The sequence below is a fragment of the Enhydra lutris genome, unplaced genomic scaffold (assembly GCF_002288905.1).
Source record: "Enhydra lutris kenyoni isolate GAN:26980312 unplaced genomic scaffold, ASM228890v2 scaffoldscaffold13, whole genome shotgun sequence".
In the NCBI taxonomy this organism is placed as follows: domain Eukaryota; kingdom Metazoa; phylum Chordata; class Mammalia; order Carnivora; family Mustelidae; genus Enhydra; species Enhydra lutris.
In genome coordinates this window covers 14,764,707-14,787,431 of record NW_019154097.1, presented here as the reverse complement: position 1 = coordinate 14,787,431, position 22,725 = coordinate 14,764,707, and the positions used below count along the sequence as shown (strand labels likewise).

At 42.2% G+C, this 22,725-nt stretch overlaps 1 protein-coding gene across 1 annotated transcript in view; it reads right to left on the bottom strand.

The window, feature by feature from the left end:
• Positions 1-2,300: 2,300 nt before the first annotated feature.
• LOC111146403 (zinc finger protein 462) overlaps positions 2,301-22,725 on the bottom strand; it is a 133,847-nt gene continuing 113,422 nt past the window's right edge. The window contains exons 11-13 of the mRNA XM_022501941.1: positions 8,170-8,302; positions 3,723-3,846; positions 2,301-2,508 (exon numbers count right to left, since the gene is read on the bottom strand). Coding sequence (XP_022357649.1) covers positions 2,301-2,508; positions 3,723-3,846; positions 8,170-8,302 — 465 coding nt within the window. The remainder of the gene's footprint in view (positions 2,509-3,722; positions 3,847-8,169; positions 8,303-22,725) is intronic.

Sequence of the window (22,725 nt, the reverse complement as noted above, 5' to 3'; positions counted from 1 at the left end):
GTGCGGCCACAAAATATCAGGTATGTTTGAAAACAAAAAAAAATGACATTCTAGCCCTGTTAAAAGGATAATGGTCCCATATTTTTATTAACAGGTTAGCAAAACAAAATCCAATGGATTACAATATTTACATGTTATTTGAAAAATAAAGTAGTGATAAAAGCATGTCACAATTATTTTCTTTTTTTTTCCTTTTTCTTTCTTTTTTTTCCTTTTTTTCCTTTTTTTTTTTTTTTTTTTGTTGTTTTTTTTCTTTTTTCTTTTTTTTTTGGTTACCATTACAAACACCCAATCCAGGTATGGAACTGTTTAATACATTTGAAATGAGGCCAATTAAAAACAAATATGGACACAAAATGTTATCTTTGTCTAGATCACACTTTCCCCATTTTCTGGTTTCCACATGATGGCCCCCATCCCTAAAAAAAAAAAAATTAAATTAAAACAAACACCCTACAAATAAAATTTCTTAACAGCAAGAAAATAAAAGAAGAACATGCTTTTCAAGTAAGCACTTATTCCACAAATGCAGTATCTTTCCATGGATTTTATTTGAAGCTGTGTGGGACACTGTCATCTCAGCAATTCCCTGTCCCTTTCTTCCCTCCCCCTCCCGCAACCCTTCCAAGTAAAACAAAAACAAAAACAAAACAAAACAAAACATGAAAACCAAAGGACTCACACACACGCACATGAGCACACACGCATCAAAGCACACACACACAGGCTTCTCTATAACCTAGGCTTCAAGGAAAGTTCTTTTCTACTTTTTTGGAATGAAACCTTTTGTTCACAATCAGAACATATTATAAATGTAGACTTAGATTTAGTCTAAGCTGCTCCCTCCTGAAAAAGCTAATATGGGGAAACAGAGCAGCTGGCAGCTAGATAAAAAAAAAAAAAAAAAAAAGTAGTTCTCCAGGCTCCTTGTAGGATATAAGTATTTCTTGTCCACTCTCACCAAAGGGATGGGATTCTAGCACATCCCCTTGTCCCATAAAATAAATGAAAAACCCTCCCCCAAACACAATGCAAACAAAAACAGAACACAGATTTCAAAATCACACACAAAAGCCAGCCCATTCTAACAAATTATTTGTGTGAGACAGATAATGTGTTAATTTGACGAGCAACAAAAGGGTGAAGAGGACTTCCTCATCTGGCCCACAAGCTGCATAGCTGTGCCAAAAAGTTTGGTTCTTTAGTTAAATTAAGGGAAAAAAAAGTTAACCTCTTTGTTATTTCCATGTTTTAAAATAAAAACATTCCTATTCACAAAAAAAACTATCCCTTGCCCCCAAATTAAAACAATAACACGCACACAAAAAACAATTTATGTGAAAACTGAATTGTGCTGTGTTTGTAACACTCAAATTGATAGAAAATAAACATATGGCAAACAAAACTCCACAGTCACCGTAAAATTAGCTCACATGAATCTACCAAATTCTAAATTATAGTCGAACACTAATAAACAGCTTACCTGGAATAAAGGATGACAATTCACAAACAGTTATCTAATAATTAAAGTCTGTTTCTTTTTTTTGTTTTGTTTTTTACTAAAATAATTAAAAAAATCACAGTATTTTAAGAAATAAAACCCACGTGGGGATTTTAAGCACAATTTGTGTTCCTTTCTTTAAAACTCTTTTTTTTTTCTCCATTCACCGTCTTGCCCAGCAGTTCTCTCTACATTTAACCACGACGACGACAGGTAGTACTGACAAATGCAGAGAATTCCCTTGGTTAAGTTTGAGGTACTAGGAAACAGGTGACTGTTTTATGCAAAGCAGTTTTTTGTTCTCTGTTTTTGATTTTTTTTGTGGGTTTTTTTTTTTTTTGTTTTTTCCCAAAGCGGCTGCAGTTAGGTCTTGAAAAAGCTTAAGGTATTAAAACTAGAAAAACGCACCAAAAGATGTGCGTCAAAAAGTTGTTCCCCTAAGAGAAGTCTTCTACTGTCATGGAGCTTCTGTTTCCACATCCTGTCCAAGACCGCCACAGAGCACACCGTGCACACGGGAGGTGCTTCCATATTCCACAACAAATGACACTTCCATGATGAAGATCCGGAAGAAAAGGTGTAGTGATGGGAAAGGAGCCACATATTCCAACCATTTAAATAACTTTAATTTACATACTCATTCACACAGGTACCAGTGCTTTGAAAATAGATTGTTCAGTCCTAAAAAGCAGCTTTGTTCTGTCTTCTTTTCTGTCCACCCCCCTTCTCAGCCCAAGCTGGCCCTCCCACTTTCTCATCACGGTTCAAGTACGGTTTGATTAAGAATTTCACCAAACGCTTATTCATTTTTGGCCTCTGCATTCTCCAGGAGAGATTTGTCAGCAGCTACTACACAAATGGCTACTGTTTCGCTCTTTAGGGAAAAGTCTATCCCGATTGCCTCGTCATCTTCCTTTTCCTCTATAGAGGGCATCTTAATACTGTCCTCCATACTCTCTTTCAGGTGGATTTCTTCTCTGCTCACCTGCTTGGTGTCATTCAACGCCCTGGAAAAACATTGATGGGAGAGACAGGTGAGTATGCATTTTTTTCCTAACTAAACCAAAAAAGTGTCCTTATTTCCCTGCTCCTAAAAAGACCGTGGGGTTTCCTTTGCATAAATGCCACGAATGTAGTACTAAACTGCCAGTGATTTATCTTTGCTACCTGTGATGCTTAGGTCATGTCTTTCTGGCCTCTTATTAAAGATGTGAATCTATAAAAGTATCCATTATTATACTATGTTTTAATTACACCATGTGTAATGTGGACGCATTAACATAATTATTTTATGTTCCTTCATCTACTGGGTTGGTCACAGGTCACAAGTGGTAGTAGCAAGAACCGTTTTTTGCTCAAGCTCAACGGTGGAACTCACAAGCTTGGAGACTGGCCATATTTAATAAGACTAAATAAAAAGAGGAACTCAGGTGAAGATTTAATGGACAGGTTCAGAAACAAATCCTAGAAACAAAGAGCAAAAAGCTGAAGATGGAACCCATGTCTTGGGAAGTTTAGTTATCTTCTCTGAAGTTTAGATGCTTGGGGTTTCCGGGGCATTTTCTTTCTACTTGAGTACTAACTCCTAGGTTCTCTGTCTCATGGGCTAAGAGTGCCTTGTCTAGAGGACGATTTTATGTTCAGGGATCTTGAAAGTGTTTTATGGGTATGCTCCCACCTACCTGGGAGGCAGGCAGAAGCTGGCTCTGTCCCCGAGGCAGAGCACTGAAGGCACCAAGAGGTGCGAGGGCATGTTCAAGGCCACTCAGGGAATGAGTCATCACAGAGGCAGGAACAGAAGCCAGATCTTTTGACCCCGGTCCACGCTCTATCAGAGAATGTCACGCTAATGAAAGCTGAAGGGACACTGGCTGAAGAATAGCACTAAACTTCCACGCGAGGACTTGGGTGGGATTTGTCATTCATAAAGATGATTTTTCCTCATTTGACTTGTGTCTGGGTGACCGTTTAAAAAAAAAAAATCAACAAAAAAGAACAAAACCTAGTTCCTGACAGCTGCCTCTCCTCCCATGCCCAGAAGTGTGACACAGATGGAAGGGTCTACAGATTGTCAGGGGAACAACAACAATCACCACAAAAAACCAACCCCCCTCCAAAAACCCCACAAACAACAACAACCACAACAAAACAAAAAGAACCTGCTCTCCCTGCCACTTCTCACTTCTCTGGGCAAGTGATGGCTTGGGATGGCTCAACTTACATGCCGTGTCTCAGCACATGCCTTTCCCACTCAGAGCCCTGTGAAAACGCCCGTCCGCAAAATTCACACGGAAAACGTTTCTCGGTGTTAATAGCAGCCCCACGGTCCGAAAATCTCATCAGATCTGTGAGGAGAAAGCAGAATTGTTACCTGTGTGCTGTGGGAGGGGGCAGAAGAGGTAAGTCCACATTCATTAGGAAACCTCCTCTCCTACCTGCACTTGTAAAACCATCCGTGAAGGCCATTTCCAGATTCCTTACTCTTTCTCCTCCCGGCTTCTCACCTAGAGGTGTTTCTTGGCTAGTTCTCAAGAACCACCCCTGGTTCCCAGGCCCCCAGCCTCCCCATGCCTCCTCACGGCCCCAGCTGCTCCCATCACAAATAATCTGGGGTTTTCTGGCCTGAAGAACTCCCAACAGTGTCTCAGCAGGTTTGTCTGCTGCATGTCTTTATTCGGGGACGCTCTGTCAGTGACTCCCAGGTTAGCGACTATCCATTTCCTATCCCACAGAGGTTTATGTTTGCTCACTAAAAAGAACACAGACACACTGGACCAGCTTCCGCGTAGCAGACCTCAGAGTTTCGGCTGGTTCCAAGTAAGGCCGGGGGGCTCACAGCTTGTGCTCACCTGTCACGGATGTCCTAATCCACACCTCACAGGGTGGCTACGGGCCCTGAATGAGAGCTGAGAGCAAAGAACCTAGCGTGAACGGGAATCCTGGACAACAGGGAGGCTGGTGTGTGAAAACATGTCCTGAGCTGGTGAGGGACCCTGGCCGGCTGCTGGCATCTACCCCTCAGTCAGTGGTACTCGTGAATGTGGGGGTATAGACATTTCTGGACAGGCCTGTTGTCAACATCAAATACTGACTGTCATTTTGTTTTCTCCATGGCGCTGGGCACATGCTAGGGGACTGAAAAACGGCGGATTGGCCAGCTAATTGTTTACAGACCACTCCTCCTGGCAAACTCAAAGATGAGAGCTCACATGGCCTTTGTGTTCTCCTGAGTCCCAAGCCTGTACGTCTTTCATTATACCACAGAGGGCCCATCTTCCCGAGGGGAATAAATGGCAGGACCGAGATAGGCCTGCAGCCACGCTGCGCAGTGAAGGCAGGGCAGGGGAAGGGAAATGTCCATCATCTCTCTGTAGCTGATCGCTCCGTGCCTGTACATACAAGACAGTACAGGGGGGTGTCTCCTGGTTGAAATACTCCATCTAATAAGATCCTCAGGATGATGATAACAGGATAGGTGTCTCTGTGCTGCCTTAATCTTTAGCACAAAAAGCTATGTGAATGGGGCCAGTTTTAACAAAAGATGAAACATTTTCTCACAAATTAAGAAGATCACCACACAAGCCATTAAAAATAATTGCACAGACTATCTTCCTTGATTCTTTTCATTGGAAATGAGACAGCACCATCTGCTCTGCGCATTAATTCCTTAGCAGGGATTATCTTGGGCAAGAAATCAACAGAATGCCTTCCTGACTCCTCCCAACTGCATAATGAGAGGGGGTGGGGAGGATTCTGCTTGGGTTAATTTTGATTTCTTCATGCCTCACTTCTTCTCTTTTAAATTCCCTCCGAGCTGCCTAGGCAGGACCTGCGGTGTGGCCGTGGTCAGTCTCCGGTTCCCTTGCTGGAGAGGGCGTGGGGAGTGGGGGAGCTACAAGGACATGAGCCCCCCAAACCGAGTGTGCCTGATGAAAGTCTACACTGCCAATGAGGGGCATGCTCCTGGCACATTTGCTCCTTTACCCTTAGGAAACATGAAACCAGTCATCTATTCTTTCCAGTGGCTCATGCTGTTTCATCCTCAAAGGAGGAGGCCAGTCATTACCTGACACACATCAAATAGCTCTCCATCACTCCCGAGAGCTGTGCTAAAGCCACCTCCCGCTCTACTCCTAGAAGACAGACCGTCTGGCAAAAACACCCTGAGGCTACTGTGTGCCATTTCTTCTTGTTGGCAAGGATATACCTAGATGGTGGAAAATTGATTCAAAGGAGATGAGACAAAGGAGGCTGTTCTTTCAAGAATCACGAGGGGGATTGGGGGGAGGCTTGGAAAGCCCATTAGCATCAGTAGAAGTTACATAAATCCCCCACCCTCAGAGAGGAATACATTCTCCGCCACCCCAAGACTTTTTCCCTATGGGGTTAGCGCTCACGAACGTGGACACCACACTTTCTGGTGAGAAGCAATCAGACACCATGAAATTCTTTCCAGTCAAAAACTGAACTGGTCTGATGCCCCAGTACCCCTGCGAAGGGCTCAGCCAAGCTAGGCAGGCAAGGGAATTTGCCTGGTGCCCCCATCCCTAACGGCCATCTATTTTTCTAATTTACGACGCTTTCCCTTTGGAGGAATCACAGAGGAGGGGAGGACTAAAAGGGGTTCTTGCCTCTGCCATGCTTATAACCTCTAAAATCGTATGTGCTCAGCTTCAGAGATTAAAAAAAGTCATAGCATCCAACGAGGAATAATTTATTTCCTGGAGAGGAACAGCAGGGCACAGAGCATCATGAAGCAAAAGGAGCCTCTGTACCCTCTGTCAAAAGCATCCTCTTCCAGAGAACTCTGGTAACAGTGCACAGACGTTAAAGAATTCATCACTAAGAACATATTTGTAAAATGTTAAAAAAAAAAAAAGAGAGAGAAAAATAGGAACCATGCTTCCTTAGATCATAGCCATTTTCCTTGCAAGAAATGGATCATTATGGCCTCTCCTAATAAAAGTTGTGACTTGACAAGGGCAGTCAACCTAGAATGGTAGGCTATGTTCTCCGTCAGTTCATTTTTCAGGCTGACCATGGGCACAGGGGCTTTGAAGAGCCGGCAGTTCCTGCTGTTGTCTTGGGGCAGGGGAGGGGGGGGGTTGAGGGGCCTAATTGGCCCCTCACATTGCAAACCTGTGGTCTCCTGCTATGGTGTCATGGTAGGAATGGAGTGGGAGTGGGGCAGGTCAGGAAAAAGGACGGGGAGAACCTTTGAGGGAAATGGCCACCAACCAGGCTTTCTTAGGCCTGCAGACGGAGCAAGGAGGAAAAACAAAGATACTCCGTAGAAGCGTACCTCAGAGTGAGGCCCAAAGGGGATTCACAGTTAAGTCCCCTGCGATGAAGAACATTCCACTGCCCAAGGGGTTGGGGACGTGGACTGGGGATGTAGTGCAGAGATCTTGCCTTTGGAGCCAAAAGACCCAAATTCAGTCTCCAAGGTATGATGTTTTTTTCCTTTCCTTTGAGTGCTTAAATGTTCTGGGTCTTTATTTCCCCATTTGTAAAATGCTAATAATACCATGTACATTGCAGGGTTATCATTTATGTGGTGGTAACTTTCAGGAACTGGGCCGGTGTCTTGTACATGATCTCATCCAAGCCTTCCACAACTCTAAGAGGTAGGTGTTGTTATTGTTTTAGATGATGAATGCACCCGGGATAAAACACTTTATCCAAAGTCATGGAGCTAGTTTAGTAACATAACTGGGAGCCAGATCCCAGCGGCCAAATGCAGAACCATTTACATTATAGAAGATGAAAGAAAAAGGGTTCTATAAAACCCACCAACACTGGATCTGGCACGTAAGGAAGCTCGATGCTGGTAACTAACATCGTTCTTCTCTTACCTATGCTTATTTTTCACGTTTGTTATCCACGTGCTTTTGATGAATCTGCAATGACCAACCTAACAGATCCCAAACCCATAATCTGATATGCACTGTCCCAGGATTTCCACAATGGGCTATGCTGAACAATACTGAACACCAACTCTAGACCATATAAATGTATGTCTACAGCTAAATATACTTCTGAAAAACTTTATTTTGAAAGTAATTATAGACTCAGAGGAAACTGGAAAACTAGTACAAAAATCCCACAAAACCTTTTCCTATAAACACGTGGTTGAATGAAAACTGTTGGCCTCTTTCTCCCTCTTCACAGGGCAAAAAGAGGAGCAAGGGGTTAAGGAACCAGGCAGAGGGACTTCTACAAAAGCCCAGGGCTCAAGTCTTTTGCAGGCTCCCCTGGCCCCCAGCTTCAATTTTACCCCCAGCAGCAGTAATATTACCTAAGTGCCCAACAGAAACTTCTTTCACATTCCCCCACAGCTTTACAGTGTCCTGTCTCACTGTCTGCCTGTCCTTACTGTGAAGATTCCCTAGACACCAGTTTTCCTTATTAAAAACAAATCATCCCCATGTATTTTTTACAAACATATAGCTATAGTTAGAAAATGTCTGTTTTCCTTGGAGTTCCTATAGCTGGTAATTGTTTATGAAGATGGCCCCTGACATGTTTCTTAAGTCAGTCTGTTCTGCTACTTAACTAAGAAGGATCATTCCTTCTGCTTCTCCTCCAACAACCTTCTGCCTCCCTTCTGTCTCACCATGGACGTGCTAGATGCCATCTGGGCCTCCAAGGGCAGGGCTGAGACTAACCTCTGTCATCAGCCTTGCTGCTCATTTCTTCTTCCTTGTCCTCATCCTCACTGCTGGAGCTCTCCATCTTTTCCTTCATCTGTTCCAGCTGATCCAAGTTAACCCGTCCAACCAGCTCAAAATTACGGCTCACCTGAAAAAGGTCCAAATGAATAATAGAATCATGAGCCACAGACTGAACAGGGCTCTCCCTGGGGGACAGATTTTTCCACCACCACTTTCCCTTGACCGTGTTTTTGGAACCAGGACCAAACAACACCAGTGCCCAAGAGGCTCTTTTCTTCCCTTGGGCTGTTCCAGGGGTGGATCTGTCCTTTACCCTCTTGTTCCAACATTTTTAAAGGAATATTGGACCTTTCTTACCATATGCAGCAAAAAACACAAGCTCCAGCTGGCAGGAAAACAAAGTATCACAAAGCCTGGGGTACAGAGTAGGTGTCCAATAATGCTTTTTGAGTTGAATTCAAAGGTGTAACTTTTGTAAACTACCAAATTTCAAATACCTCTGGAGGCGAAAAGGCTCTGTGAGTATCCTGAAAACTATCATGAGAGTCACAACCTTCTTCTACATGATCTTATCAGTCTGGAGGCTGTGGGGCTGTGGTGCCCCAGCTTAAGCCAGATGACAACTATCGGACTCCCAACTCCATATATGGAAGACAACACCGTTACTGTGAGTATTACTGTTTTTGAAGCTGACCATAACCTATCGATTAAGGCTGGGATTACCTAAAAAAAAAAAAAAAAAAAAAATCTAGAGTAACCCCTAAAAGCCCTCTAAGTGTTAACTATGGCTGATTTTTATTTATGTAAAACATGGTTAGAATAATGTGGGAATCCACGCTTTCTTCCAAATAATGCCCAAGGGAAATCCACACTGGGAAAACTTTATAATGAGGCTATGTTTAGGGGTCTCACATTGGCAGTAGCACAAAATTCACCTTCTTGACTGATCTATTTTCAGAACCTCTCCAGCTGTGTGTATAGAATTATTAGGAATGACAGGTTAGCATGGACTCAAGCCTACACAGTGTCTCCAGCTCACAGTCAACGGTGATGGGCTCCCCGTTGGGGGTCAAGAAAGGGACCCACAAAGATGAAAGAGACCCAGTCCTGGCCTCTAGAGGCTCACAGTTTAGTTGAAGTGGGAAAGCAGGCATTATTAATCAGACTCCAAGGTAGATTTCCATAGCTGCTACAATATAGATAGAACATATTGAGGGCACAGGAGAGGAAAGGGAGAATTTACAAGATAATCCCAAAATACCCTCTGGGACCAGACTGGAACAAAGATTTGCTGAGCACCACCAATTCCATATGCCTGGCAGATGGGAACATCCTCATCAACTGTGACAAATGGTAGTGAAAGAGACTCAGAGTACCAGGGCCAATAAGACAGTCCTGAGAAAAGACTTAATATTGCCCTAACAACATCCTGTAGAAGGTAGGCAGCATTTAAAAGGAGGAAGAAAACTCAGGATAAAAGCTCTTTTAAAATGAGAGAAACAATGGATTGGTCTAACTGTAATAATGCAGTCCGTGAAATCCGTTAACACTGGACTCCGAGAATAAGTCAACAGGAGGACGGAGAGATGTTTCTGCAGACCTCAATGCTAAGCGCTCAGGGAAGGCAACATCTTATTTTGGTGATTTGCAAAATTAATTAAAATTAAAAATTTACAGACGAAGGTGCCAACAAGGAGGAAGAGTCGAGTTCAGAATCTTTATTTCTCTTTCCTCCCTCCTCAGAGTTCACAGGAACAGTCTTCAAAGAGCTTTTGCTTACAGCACCTTCCTATCTGGATTTTTCTACTATGCCTTACTCCTACAGACCCATATTGACTTTTCTTTGTTTTTATGACATAAAAGCAAAAAGAGCACAAGGAGCATGGATGGGCTTTGAAGTCTGACAGATCTGAGTTCAAGTTCAGAGTCTGTCATTATTAACCACATGATTGTGGGTAAGTTGCTCAACATCCATCCTCCGTGTCCCCATTCATAAAAGGGTAGGTCAGCACACTACCTGAAGCACAATAGTTCCCCAAAATGCAGTTTCCTTCTCCTTTCTGGGAATGTGGCCTTTTCCAATTTTGGCTTTTGGAAACGCTTATAACAAGCATCGTAAATGCATATTTATGAAGTTATGTTTAGCCACAAACTCTACATTTTAACCAAATAGCATTTATGACAAATATTTGAATAAAAGTTTTCTGGGTTGCCAGTTTTTCAGGAAAACGAGGCAAGGTTCTAATTTACCTAACTTTGAAATATGTGTGAAGTAACACATCCTTAAGTGACCAATACATAGAAGGGAGCCTTTTCTGACCTCCTCCCTCCATTTTCCATCTCTAGCTGGGGCATCAGCAGGTGTGTGTAAGAGGTGTGAGTGGAGGCCCCTGCCAGGAAATGAAAATAACCAAACCAAGAAAGGGCAAGAAGATCCTCAAACACCTTCTTTAATCCATACGTATTCATTTGTTCACTTATTTGTTCCTTCCTTCCTTCCTTCCACAAGGATACCTCCACCCCCTCCCTGCCCGGGCCCCACGCGAGGTATAGAAGCCCCTGCTTCTCAAGGAGCTCATGGTGACAGAAGGAGATCTGTCACAAAACCAAATGTTATTTTTTTCTTTTCCCACTTCTGGGTTTTTTATTTTCCCATTACCATCATTCCTTCATTGGGAAACATCTTGGGTTCTGCACAATTTTAAAAGAATATATGATATTTCTGCGATATGACGTTCATCCAGGGCTAACCCAGGATTTATCAGTCCTGGAGATTTCTAAAGGCTTTGTTAGGTAATTAAAAGATTTAGTACACTAAAAACTTAAAAATCTTGCCACTTAATTAGAAGATTTTAAAAGAAAAACTGTTTATAGTGTTGGGCTCTTACTAAACTTTAAATCCCCAATCAGCCATCCAGTATTAATCTTAATACAAAAGGAAGACTCCTTCTGCATTCATTTATTCATTCATTCACTCATTCATCTATTTTAAAAGATTTATTTGGGGCACCTGGGTGGCTCAGTGGGTTAAAGCCTCTGCCTTCAGCTCAGGTCATGATCTCAGGGTCTTGGGATGGAGCCCCGCATTGGGCTCTCTGCTCAGAGAGGAGCCTGCTTCCCTTCTCTCTCTGCCTGAGTCTCGGCCTACTTGTGATCTCTGTCAAATAAATAAATAAAATCTTAAAAAAGAAAAAAGAAAGATTTATTTATTTGAGAGAGAGCAAGTGAGTGCAGGGGTGGAGGGAGAGGGAAAGAGAAACTTGAGCAGACTCCTCGCTGAGCCCCCATGTGGGGAATGGTCCCACGACCCTGAGATCATGACCTGAGCTGAAACCAAAAGTCAGATGCTTAACCGATTAAGCTGCCCCAGGGGCCCCCTCCTGCATTAAAAAAATTTTTTTGAACTATTATTTGGAATTATTTCTCAAAGATAGTAGGACTTTATCATATTCATTTAAAAAAGTGATATTAAAAATTGTGATATAGTCAACACAGAATGTATACTAGTTTTGGGCATACCATTAGTGACTGGTCTCTATAATAAGCTCTGCTCACCACCAGTGTGGCTATTGCCAAACACTGTGCATCACTATTACAGTACCATTGACTGTAGTCCCCATCCTGTTCCCCCCCTCCCTGCGACTGACTCATTCCCCAACCAGGAGCCTCTCTTTCTCTCTCCCCTTCACCCACTGTGCCCATCCCCCACCACACTCCTCCCTGGCAAGCATCAGTTTATTCTCTATACTTATGGGTCTGTTTCTTTTTCTTTTTGCTTGTTTTTTAGATTCCACATATAAGTGAAATCATTTGGTGCTTGTCTTCTCGGTCTTACTTGTTCCACTTGGCATCCTACTCTCTAGGCCCCCCACCTTGCCGCACCGTGGAGCCACCATCTTACCTGGAATTAGGCTCCCCGCCCCCCTCCCTCCTTGCAGCTTTCTCAGCATGCCTTCTTGCCCCTTCTTGCATTGATTCTCCAGTGTGGTCTGAGAGTAAAAATAAATATGTAAATCTACTCATGTCAGTTTCTGCTTGCCCTGAGGACAGGATAAAATCTGAATTTCTCACTGTAGTTAGAAATGGCCAACTCTCTTCTTACCCTGGCTCATCTTCTACAGCCCACTGCTGCCACCCTGAACTTACTGACGTTTCCAGGATACCCCACGCTCTTGACTATGGGCCTTTCTCTGCACATGCCACTTTCTCTGCCTGCAATTCTGCTGCCTCGTTCACATAGTCACTCCTGTCTTCGAGCCCTGCTTCTGTGTCACTACACCAGGGGGACCTTCCCTAAACTCCTTGTGGGTAAATGATCCTTACACTACGCTTCCACATGCTCTCCCCTCCCCTTTTATAATTCATCCCATTCAGGAGTTGATTGTTTATGGCCTGCCGCCCCCCAGTGAACTGCAAGCCCTAGGAGGACAGACACTGCGTCTCATTCACAGCTGGCTGGCCATGTCTGTTAGAGCGGCTGCTGCGCTCACCTCTTGCCTACTACAGGCTTTCCTTCCAACGTAGTGTATTTTTCGTTCCTATACATGTCACAAAGAATAACTGGAGAGCAGAAAAAGCTTCAAGTCTGACTACCTACACATACGACTGTCAACAAGGTATTGTACTTCTGTAATCCCGCTCTCCATGCATAGGGTATTTAATTGCTGAAATTGTATTAAAACACACAAGTGGGTATCCTACCTTTTTTTATGCCTGGCATGGTATAAATACCATTCTCTGTATAAATATCATTTTTAATCACTCCATATGTATCTTATCAAGTAAATAAGATTATAGTTTACCTGACTCCACCCATGAGTTTACCTTTGGCTATCCCTGGCTTTTCACTGTTAAGAACCAACAATAAATCTTACTGTATATAAATTATACAATTTCTTTCACGTTTAGTTTTAATTTTATAGGCTATATTGCCAGATGTGAAATTATAGGATCAAAGTCAAAGGCCAAGGACTTTTATTCAAGTTCCAACTGATGTCTGGGTTGGCTTCTACAGTGATCATAGCAGTGAGCTACTTTCTGGACCTGGAGATTGGTGGGTATCTGGTGCAGAGGACACACTGAGGGAAAGTACTTTCTTTCTCTGGAGGTACACAGAAATGTATTACCTTGTATCCCAAAAGGCCCACAAGAGAGGGAGAAACAGCAAAGCTAAGAGTTTGAGATTTAGAATCTGGCTCCTCGCAGGCTCTGGAAGGCAGAAGTAACAGTATGTGTGTTTGAAGGTTGGACTGTTCAAATACAAAATCCCTTGGACTATAAAACTATACAGAGAGCCTTATATCTCGTGAAAGTTACTTGTGATTGCCTGCAAATCCAAAGTCCCCTGTGAAGGCCACTTGCCCCTAAGAATGTGGGAAGAAGTGCCAACAACCAGCAAGACGCTCTCCCCGTTAACACTGGAGAGCCGACACTGTCAGCCCTTCTGAGCTCACGCTTGGTAGTCAAGCTCCACACCTGTGTGTGTCCTTTTGCGTCTTGGTTTGTAGCCATGCAGCAGAGTGAATGCATTTCCCTAGCATATGAACGAATTTCCATACTTGAGGCTTATTCTATGGGAGAAGCATTCCATGATTTACAAATACTACCAAGTTGAACATACATTTTCATACTACGGCGGCAAACCCAGTCTTACAGGAAAGATTCGTGCGAACTTGCTGGCTAACCAAAGCAGGAAACCGGACACCCCTGTCCTCACGTTACTTAGCCGCCATTAAATGGGGGAGCCTGTGATCAAGAAGAATCCCTCCGTGTTTCCAGAGCTCTCCCTGCTTCTCACTTAACATCTGTACCTTCAAAGGGACATGCTGTCAGGCTGAGCACATCACCTAATACTGCCTGTTCATGTTAAAAAGAAAGGCCAGAGGGAACATTTTTTATTTGCAGAAAAAGTGACACCAGAGAATACGGAGAAACTGCCTTGTACATCAGAAATGCCCATCTCAGGCCCATGCCGAGGATGTGTAGTGCTGCAAAGATTTTAAAGGCCTTACGGCACAGGTGGGCACACTTTCTGCAGAGGGCCAGATAAGCAAGTATTCTGGGCTCTCTGGACCGTCTAGTTTCTGTCACAGCGACTCACCTGCTGCTGCAGCTTGAAAACGGCCACAGACAGTATGGGAATGGATGAGCACGGCTGTGTTCCAAGACCACTGCATTGACGGACACTGGAGTTTGAAATTCATATAATTTCACATGTTATGAAATAGTACTCTCTTGATTTTCTTCAACCATTAAAAAATGTCAAAACCCTTCTTAACTGGTGGGTCACAGAATAACAGGCAGGGGCCCGGATTTGGTCCATGGACCAGGGTTTGCCAACCTCTAACTTACACTATCAGGGGGTCGACCCAGCGATCTCTGCCTATCTTGGAAAGTCAGAATGGGAATGAAATCAGGAGGAAGCAAAACATCATCTCTACGATTTCTTGGAGGAAGACGGTCCAAGGTGCAGGTAAAAATCTTGAATTCTCGGATCAGAGCCTTTCGATCAGAGCTCTCATAAAAGCTTTTAGAAGGGATATTCAGCTAAGTGTATTAAAGTTCTATGGGAGATAGAACTTATTTTGCTGCCGTCTTATTTTGCAGGTACCTTTATCAAGCACTTAACATGCTGGCTTGTGGTTCTTTTATTTAAGTTTGTTTCCCCTCCTTGGTTATAAATTCTTCCAAGGTAGCAACTATTTCCTATTTAGCTTTATATGCTCAGTATAGAGTATAAGATCGGTCATCTCACTGACACACAGTAATGCTGTTTTTCACAGTAATGCTGAATTTACTAGTAACATAAAAACCACGGGAGATCATAGAGTATAAAGAACTTCATAATGTCGTACCCAGTGATAAAAATTTGCTTGCTAATAAGACTGAACATTTTCTAAAAGATTTTCAGTTCTTACCAAATATCTATTATGTGCTAAAAGTTAATCTAGTCGTTTTCATGTGGTCACTTAACCTTTATGGCTACTCGGAGAGAGATGTGTTCCCTTTTATATTTGTAAATAAGGGAAGCAACACACAAGAAGCTAAGTGATAAAGCCAGGATTAGAACTCACATCTTCAGAGGACAAGCCTCCAGCTTTCCCCATTATTATGCAAATCATCTGCAGAAATGCAAAATTATGTACAAAATATGTAAAAATTACCCACGGGATACCAACTGAACACAAGAAGGCAGCAGAAAAAAGTACTGTAGCTGTAATGTTGCAAAATTTGATGAATAGAGTAGAATCTTTTGAGAATTTTTCTTCAAAATAAAAACCTTTCTAAGAACAGTAAGAATAGAGGTTTGAAGAGTACCCAGGAAGGTACAGAGCACAGAGGTCAAGGGGAATATCTACTTTCTTTTGTAATTATTAAGCCAGAAGCAGAAAACATGCTTCTGCTGACCTAACTTAGCAGAAGCCCAGACAAAACCAAGTCATTTTGAGCATCTCAGGATAACTGCAGTCACCAGTACTCAAGAAAGCCCAGGGAAAGGCATCATTAAGAAAGTCAAAGAACTCTGTTGCTGGCCAACAGAGCTGTTATGAATATCCTGAACTTGAAACCCAGAGGGCAAAGGTGTCGCTGGTGCTGCTACATCTTGCTTATATGAACAAACAGGATATTTAAAATATTTGATTTGAAAAGTAGTTTTGTATATTTATTTAGCAAACAGCTATCAGACACTTTACTGTACGTAGGGTACCATGACTAGATTTTGGAAGAAAAGACAGATAAATAACACGGTTTCCATTTTAAGGACGTTGCATCCAATGGCAAGATGGAGACTCAAGTGTAAGTTTCAGCAGGAGCCGTTCAGTTTGGAGAGTTTAGTGGATAATTTCAAAAGTTACAGGCAAAGACCATCTTCAAATGTGTACTTAAAAAATACCATGCAAGGTTCGACCAGGCACATCCCTCCGAAAAATGGTCAGACCCCTTTCCTCATCTACTTCTGATGTCCAAAATCCATGAAAGAAACGGGGGCTGTGGTCAACAAATCAAGAAGCAAGACTACTGTAACGAAAAGCGGAACTGAGGTGATGTAATCTTCAGGAGAAACTTCCAGCTTGGATCAATCCTCAGTCGATCAAGATAAAGCTGCTTGCTTTATCTTAAACGCAGTCCCACAACATGTGGCCAAAGGTGTGTTTTATGATATGGAATCGAGGGAAGGTTCTTTTGTTTTCTTTCTTCTCATTTCTTTTGCTGGACACAAATGTTCTATGGGACTCTTCTGCCACTGTGGATTTTACTAGTCCAGAAAACTGAACAATTTTATTGGCATAACTGAAATGTTGGTGATGCCTCCTGAGCTTAAGGTCGTGCCGCTTCCCCCAAACCGGCAAAGAGTAAGAGTAAGAGATACAAGTTCCTTTGAGTTCGGCTGCCTGAGGCTCCATTTGTATAAAAAATTAAAAACATTTCAAAGTAAATTCAATTAGTGAATGTGTATTGCCTGAATAGACTATCCTTCTAAATTTAATATAGCGAACATGACAATTTTATGAGCAAACCAAGTTAGAGATAATATATTTTTATGTTCCTTAAACTAGCAAAGAGACTCCAGAACTATAAAGAACACTAACAAGGTACCGCATACACTTAAAAACTTTCTTTAAAAAAATGGGTTTTTTAACTGTGAGAAGGGGAAGGTTTGTTGGTTTTTTTTCTTCTTCTTCATGACTTTAAGGTCCTCAAAAATGTTGTCTTCATCTCTCACCAGCATTACTAACAAACGGTGCTACTGACGGCTTCAGAGTGTGCGTGTGTGTCTGTGGGTAAGCGCGTATGAAGAGAGGGAGGGAAGGAAGGAGGGAGGGATTGAAGGCATAGAGGAGTCTGTCTCTAGAAGAGCTAGTGAGATCGAAAAGAACAGAACTGAAGGATGAAAAATAAAATTTTAAATCGCCTGTACTATTTAGATTCCAAGAGACTGCAAGTGAGTCTTTGGTCACTGGTGTGAAGATAAAGGTCTAGGAAGACAAAGATGCTGTGTCATGTTCACCACGAGGGCTGCGCTCATCCCTCTTCTACTGCACCCAGGCTTCTGAGGATAAACGGGGCAGCGTGCATCCAGCACAGGCAAGGATCTGGTTCTTAACTAGAAGGGGATATTTGACTTCAAGGATCCTTCCTGCAGGACCGGGATTCTGCCCAGTCCATGAACAACAGAGTGTGGCAACTTGACAGAGACATTCCTGAGGTCTCCAGGCTTTGCAGATAGAATTCAGAAGTTCAGCTTTGGAGATCCAGTTCTGTTCAATGAAATCCTTTGATGAGAGAGACATCCTACGGTGTCGTAGTTTCCTCTGCAGATTCTCTCCACCACACAAAATCACCTCATGCTATTAGTGGAAGAAGAGGGTGAGCAATGCTCTCAAAACAGTCTTACTGGATGGGGGTAGGGAAAAGTAAACTTTAATTTAGAACTAATGGCTAAGTCTACTGCACACTTTATTTTTGGTGGTTTACACAACAGTCTGGATCTCCAGCATCTTGTAGATTGATCTGTTCCCAGGATCAAGTTCATTTAAAAAAAAAAAAGAAAAAAAGAAAAGCCTGCAGGAAATTAACATTTTTGAGGATCTACTATGTGGGTCAGGTCCCGGGAAACTTGAATCTTTTAGGTATGAGGTATAATTTACTCACCATAAAAGTCATCTGTTTTAAATAAATAGTTCAGTGAGTTTTAGGAAATGTATGCATTTGTGCAACCCTCACCACAATTTCATTTAAGAATTCTTCTCTACTTTGAGAAGTTCCCTCATAGCCTCTGCAATCCCTCTCCCAACCTCCAGCCCCACGCAACCTCCAACCTGCTTTATCTCCTCAGTTTTGTCTTTTCTAGAAATGTCATGTATATGGAATCATATAATAGGTGATCTTTCGCGTCTAGCTCCTGTCTGATTAACATGATCTTCTTGAGATTTATCCCTGTTGTTCCATGTATCAGTAGGCTCATTGATTTGTATTTTTTAAAGGATTTTATTTATTTGAGAGAGAGAGAGAGAGAAAGTAAGAGAGAACATGAGAGGGGAGAAGGTCAGAGGGAGAAGCAGACTCCCCATGGAGCTGGGAGCCTGATGTGGGACTCGATCCCGGGACTCCCTGTCACCCAACCAACTGAGCCACCAGGTGTCCCTCATTTATTTGTACTGATTAGTATCCCATTTTATGGATAGCACATTTTGTTTTCCCATCCAATTTATGTGGGAGTAGACTCACTGGATCAGATGGCAAGTGTATGTTTAACCTTTACACAAATTGCCAAAATGCTCCCAAGTGAATATGCCATTTTCCGTTCCAACCAACGCTGTATGAGATTTCCAGTTTCTCCACATCCTTGCCAACACTTCGGCACTATCTTCCTAATTTCAGCCGTTCTTGTGGGTGGATAGTGACATCTTACTGTTGTCTTATTCTGCCTTTTCCTAGATGAATCTTACCGAGCCTCTTTTCGCGTGATCACTTGCCATTTGTGTATCCTCACAGGTAAATTGTCTATTCACATTTTTTTCTCATTCTAAATTGAGTTTTTATCTTCTCACTATTGAGTTGTAGAAGTTCTTTGTATATTTTGGTTAAAAACCTTTGCTAGATAATTCCTTTGCAAATATTTGCTTCCAATCTGTTGCTTGCCTTTTTGTTTGGTTAATAGTGTTTCTGAAGAGCAGAAATTTATGTTTGATGACATCTAATTTACTCATTTTTCTTCTTTTTAATGTCTGTAGCTTTTGTATTGTATCTAAGAAAATTTCTCTTAACCCAAGGAGATTTTCTACTCTTTTTCTGGAGTTTTATGGTTTTAGTTCATAGGCTGAAGTTTATGACCCATTTTGACATAATTTTTTTGTTAGGAGTGAATTAAGGGTCAATGATCATTATTTTGTATGTGGATATCCAATTGTTCAAGCACTATTTGTGGAAGAACTATCCTTTCCTTATTACCTTGGTACCCTTGGTTAAAAGAAAAAAGTCAACTGACCACATAGATGAGGGCTGACTTCTGGACTTTTTCTTCTGCATCAGTGATCCACGCATCTATCCTTATGTTAATACCACATGCTCTGGTGTACAGTAGCTTTTGAAATAAGGAAGGGTGAAGTCCTCCAATTTTATTCTTTTTCTATACTGTTTAGGCTATTCTAGATCCTCTGCATTTACATGTTAGGATCAGTCTGTCAACGTCTATCAAAGAAAAGAGGTCTTGACAGAGATTCCATCAGATCTATAGATTAATTTGGGGAGAACTGCCAATATTGGGTCCTCTCATCCAGGAATACAGTATATGTTGCATTAACTGGTTTCTCTTATTTTTCTCAAAAACATCTTGTAATTTTCAGTGTATAGCTTTCACAGTTCCTATGTTAAATTTATTCTTAAATATTATATTCTTTTAGATGTTACTGTAAATGAAATTAATCAAATCTTATTTTCGGATTTCCATTTCTAGTATGTAGACATGGAATTGATTTTTGCATATTGACCTTATATCCTGCAACTCTGCTATACAAATATCCTTGCAGCTTTTTAAGGGAAATACAGATTACTTAGGATTTTCCATGTACAAAGTCACCTTATCTGTGAATTGTCTGTGAATGCAAGTAGTCTCATTTCTTCCAATTCTTACACCTTTAATTTTTTGTTCTTGCCTTATGGTCCTTGACATTTTTAAAGAAGATTTTATTTATTTGAGAGACAGAGAGAGAGAGAGAGCAGGAGTAGGTGAAGCAAGAGCAGGGAGCCAGACTTGGGGCTCCCTCCTAGGACCCTGAGATCATGACCTGAACCTAAAGCAGATGCTTAACCAACTGAGCCACTCAGGCATTCTGGTCCTTGACTTTTATTTGGATTATCAGCAAACGTCACTTTAGCTCACTGTACAATGATACTCTTATATCCCTTTCATAAATGCTGAAATCATCCAATAAATTGATTTTTTTTTTTAATTGATGGTTTTTAACCAGCGTATGTCACTGCCTACCAGTCAGAACTTCCATTTCAGCAGCACTGTTATCCTTGTTTATAGTGTCTGGGGGCGCCTGTGTGGCTCAGTCAGTTAAGCGTCTGCCTTTGGCTCAGGTCATGATCCCGGGGTCCTGGGATCAAGCCCTGCATCGGGCTCCCTGCTCAGCAGGAGCCTGCTTCTCTCTCTCCCTCTGCCTCGCACCCCCCATTTGTTCTCTCTCTTTCTCGCTGTATTCTCTTTCTTTCACATAAATAAATACAATCTTTAAAAAAAAATAGTGTTTTGGATAGTTATTTTAAAAATTCGACATACATTTTATACTCCTCATTTAGAAACGAAGAAATAGAAAGCAGGAGAAAGCGCCGCCATCAGTAATAAGTAGGAGTCTCATAAACTTAACAACAACTGAGACGACGGTGAACATCTTTACGCACGCTGGAAGTGGCAATTCTTTAGCCTGTTACGTGCTCACTGGACTTAATAAGCTGGTCAGCCATGAGAAAGAGTAAAATTAAAGAACATAACATGGCATAGTGAAAATATAACATCAAAAGACCGTATCCAAGATGCAAGGTATAATTAGTGATTTTTAAATATATTTTAGTTCTTTGGGAACTTAACTGCCTTTCTGATAGGTACCACAGCTCAATTCTGAGGAACACCTTGGGTCTCATCAAAGTGTGGGGATATATCAGGACTTTGTTTAATCTTGCACAACTTCTGAGGAAGATAAAATGATTCCCATTTAGAAATCAGAAAATACAGAAATTAAGTAACTTGCTAAAGCTGTATAGTCAGCAGTGGAGACAAGATTCAAAGTCAGGTCTGTTTGGTTCCAGAAGCTCTAAATTGGGCCCCTCTCGTCTGGCACTACCCATTGCCCTGATGGATACCCTGAAGCCCCAACCTTCCACGCCTGCTCGGGAAGCCCTCAGTTCCATGCAGGTATGGTTCTAACCGTCTCACCAGTGACTCACAGCAACTGTGTAACAACGGGAGAATTTATCTTCCTGGTTTGCTCTCTCCCAAAATACCAGCCCAAAGGCTGGAACACTGTAATAAAAAGATCTGAGGTGGTTACATAAATAAGATCCATGTGCAAAAATGTAGAAAGCTTGGTTTGAAATGGATGGGCGATTACCCTTTGAGTTTGGGGGCAGAGATGCCCAGGAAGTTTGACTAAGAAAGGCTATGAGAGTTTTTCAGTGAAGTAAACTCGGGCTTTTCTTCTCTGCTTTCATTTTTGGGCAGACACATTAGAAAATGAATGCATTCCTAAGCAGAAAAGTGACCACAAAACCATTTCATTGTGGAGGGGTGATAGAGCACAGCCTTCTCTGTCCTACACCCCGCAGAAAAATTCTAACCCTTGGACACAGAGGATTCAGGCTCAAGTCTTGATAACTCGGGGTTTGCAAAGTCAGAAAAGAGGAAGAGGACACAGAAAAGAAAATGGAAACTATTAAAAGCCCTTCTCATTGGGCCTTAAGTAAACACTCCCTCGCTATTTTGGATTTTGGGGTCAATTAGGAAACATTTCAATCAGTTTTTTTTTTCAAGAAACAAATACAGGGGCACCTGGGTGGCTCAGTGGGTTAAAGCCTCTGCCTTCAGCTCAGGTCATGATCCCAGGGTCCTGTGATCGAGCCCCGCATCGGGCTCTCTGCTCGGCAGGGAGCCTGCTTCCTCCTCTGTCTCTCTCTCTCTTTGCCTGCCTCTCTGTCTACTTGTGATCTCTGTCAAATAAATAAAATCTTAAAAAAAAAAAAGAAAGAAACAAATACAGATTGTAGCTCCTCTACACTCTGGGCAAGCAACAAAACCAGAAGCAAGCACCTCGGTTCCCCCATGTGCCTGCCGAATAAACCCTCTGAAGCCGCCCCGTAGGACCCTGCCTTCCGATCAGCAGACCTTTGGAAGACAAGTTTTCTTCACAAACCCCTTATTTTAGGTCAGACTGATCTGTTTTTTTATCAATCCTGCTACCCCAGTAAAACACGTCTTTTCCAGTCCTTACAGTGTTTAGACATGAACAGCAAGGCTTTGGAAAATCTCTGTAGTTAGCAAAATAGTGGAAACGACCTACATGGTTGAGGGACAAGGCGGCTGGCCGTCACAATAGGGGTCAGCACTTCCATCCGGGTCCTCAGCCTGCTGCCTACTTCTGTAAACAAGGGGTCGCTGGGACACAGCCGTGCCCATTCATTTATGTCTTGTCTGTGGCTGCTTTCTTGCTACAAAAGGCAGAGTTGCGTGCTTACCACTGAGGCATTCTGGCCTGCAAAGCCTAAAATATTGACTATCTGGTTCTTTACAGAGAAAGTTCGTCAATTCCTGTGACTATACATTTAAAATAACATGGAAAAATACTCCTGTTAGGTTGTCAAGTAAAAAAAAAAAGTTTTTTTAGAAGGATGACATAGTAGTTTACATGTGGTATCACCAGAATTATGTAAAACAAGGGGAAATGGGCAGAGAAGAGATAAAAAGGGCCAAGCAGGTGGATTTGGTGGCAGCATCCCGGGTGACTTTCCTTATGCTCATCTCTGTGTTCCAGTTTTCTAACATGACCTCTC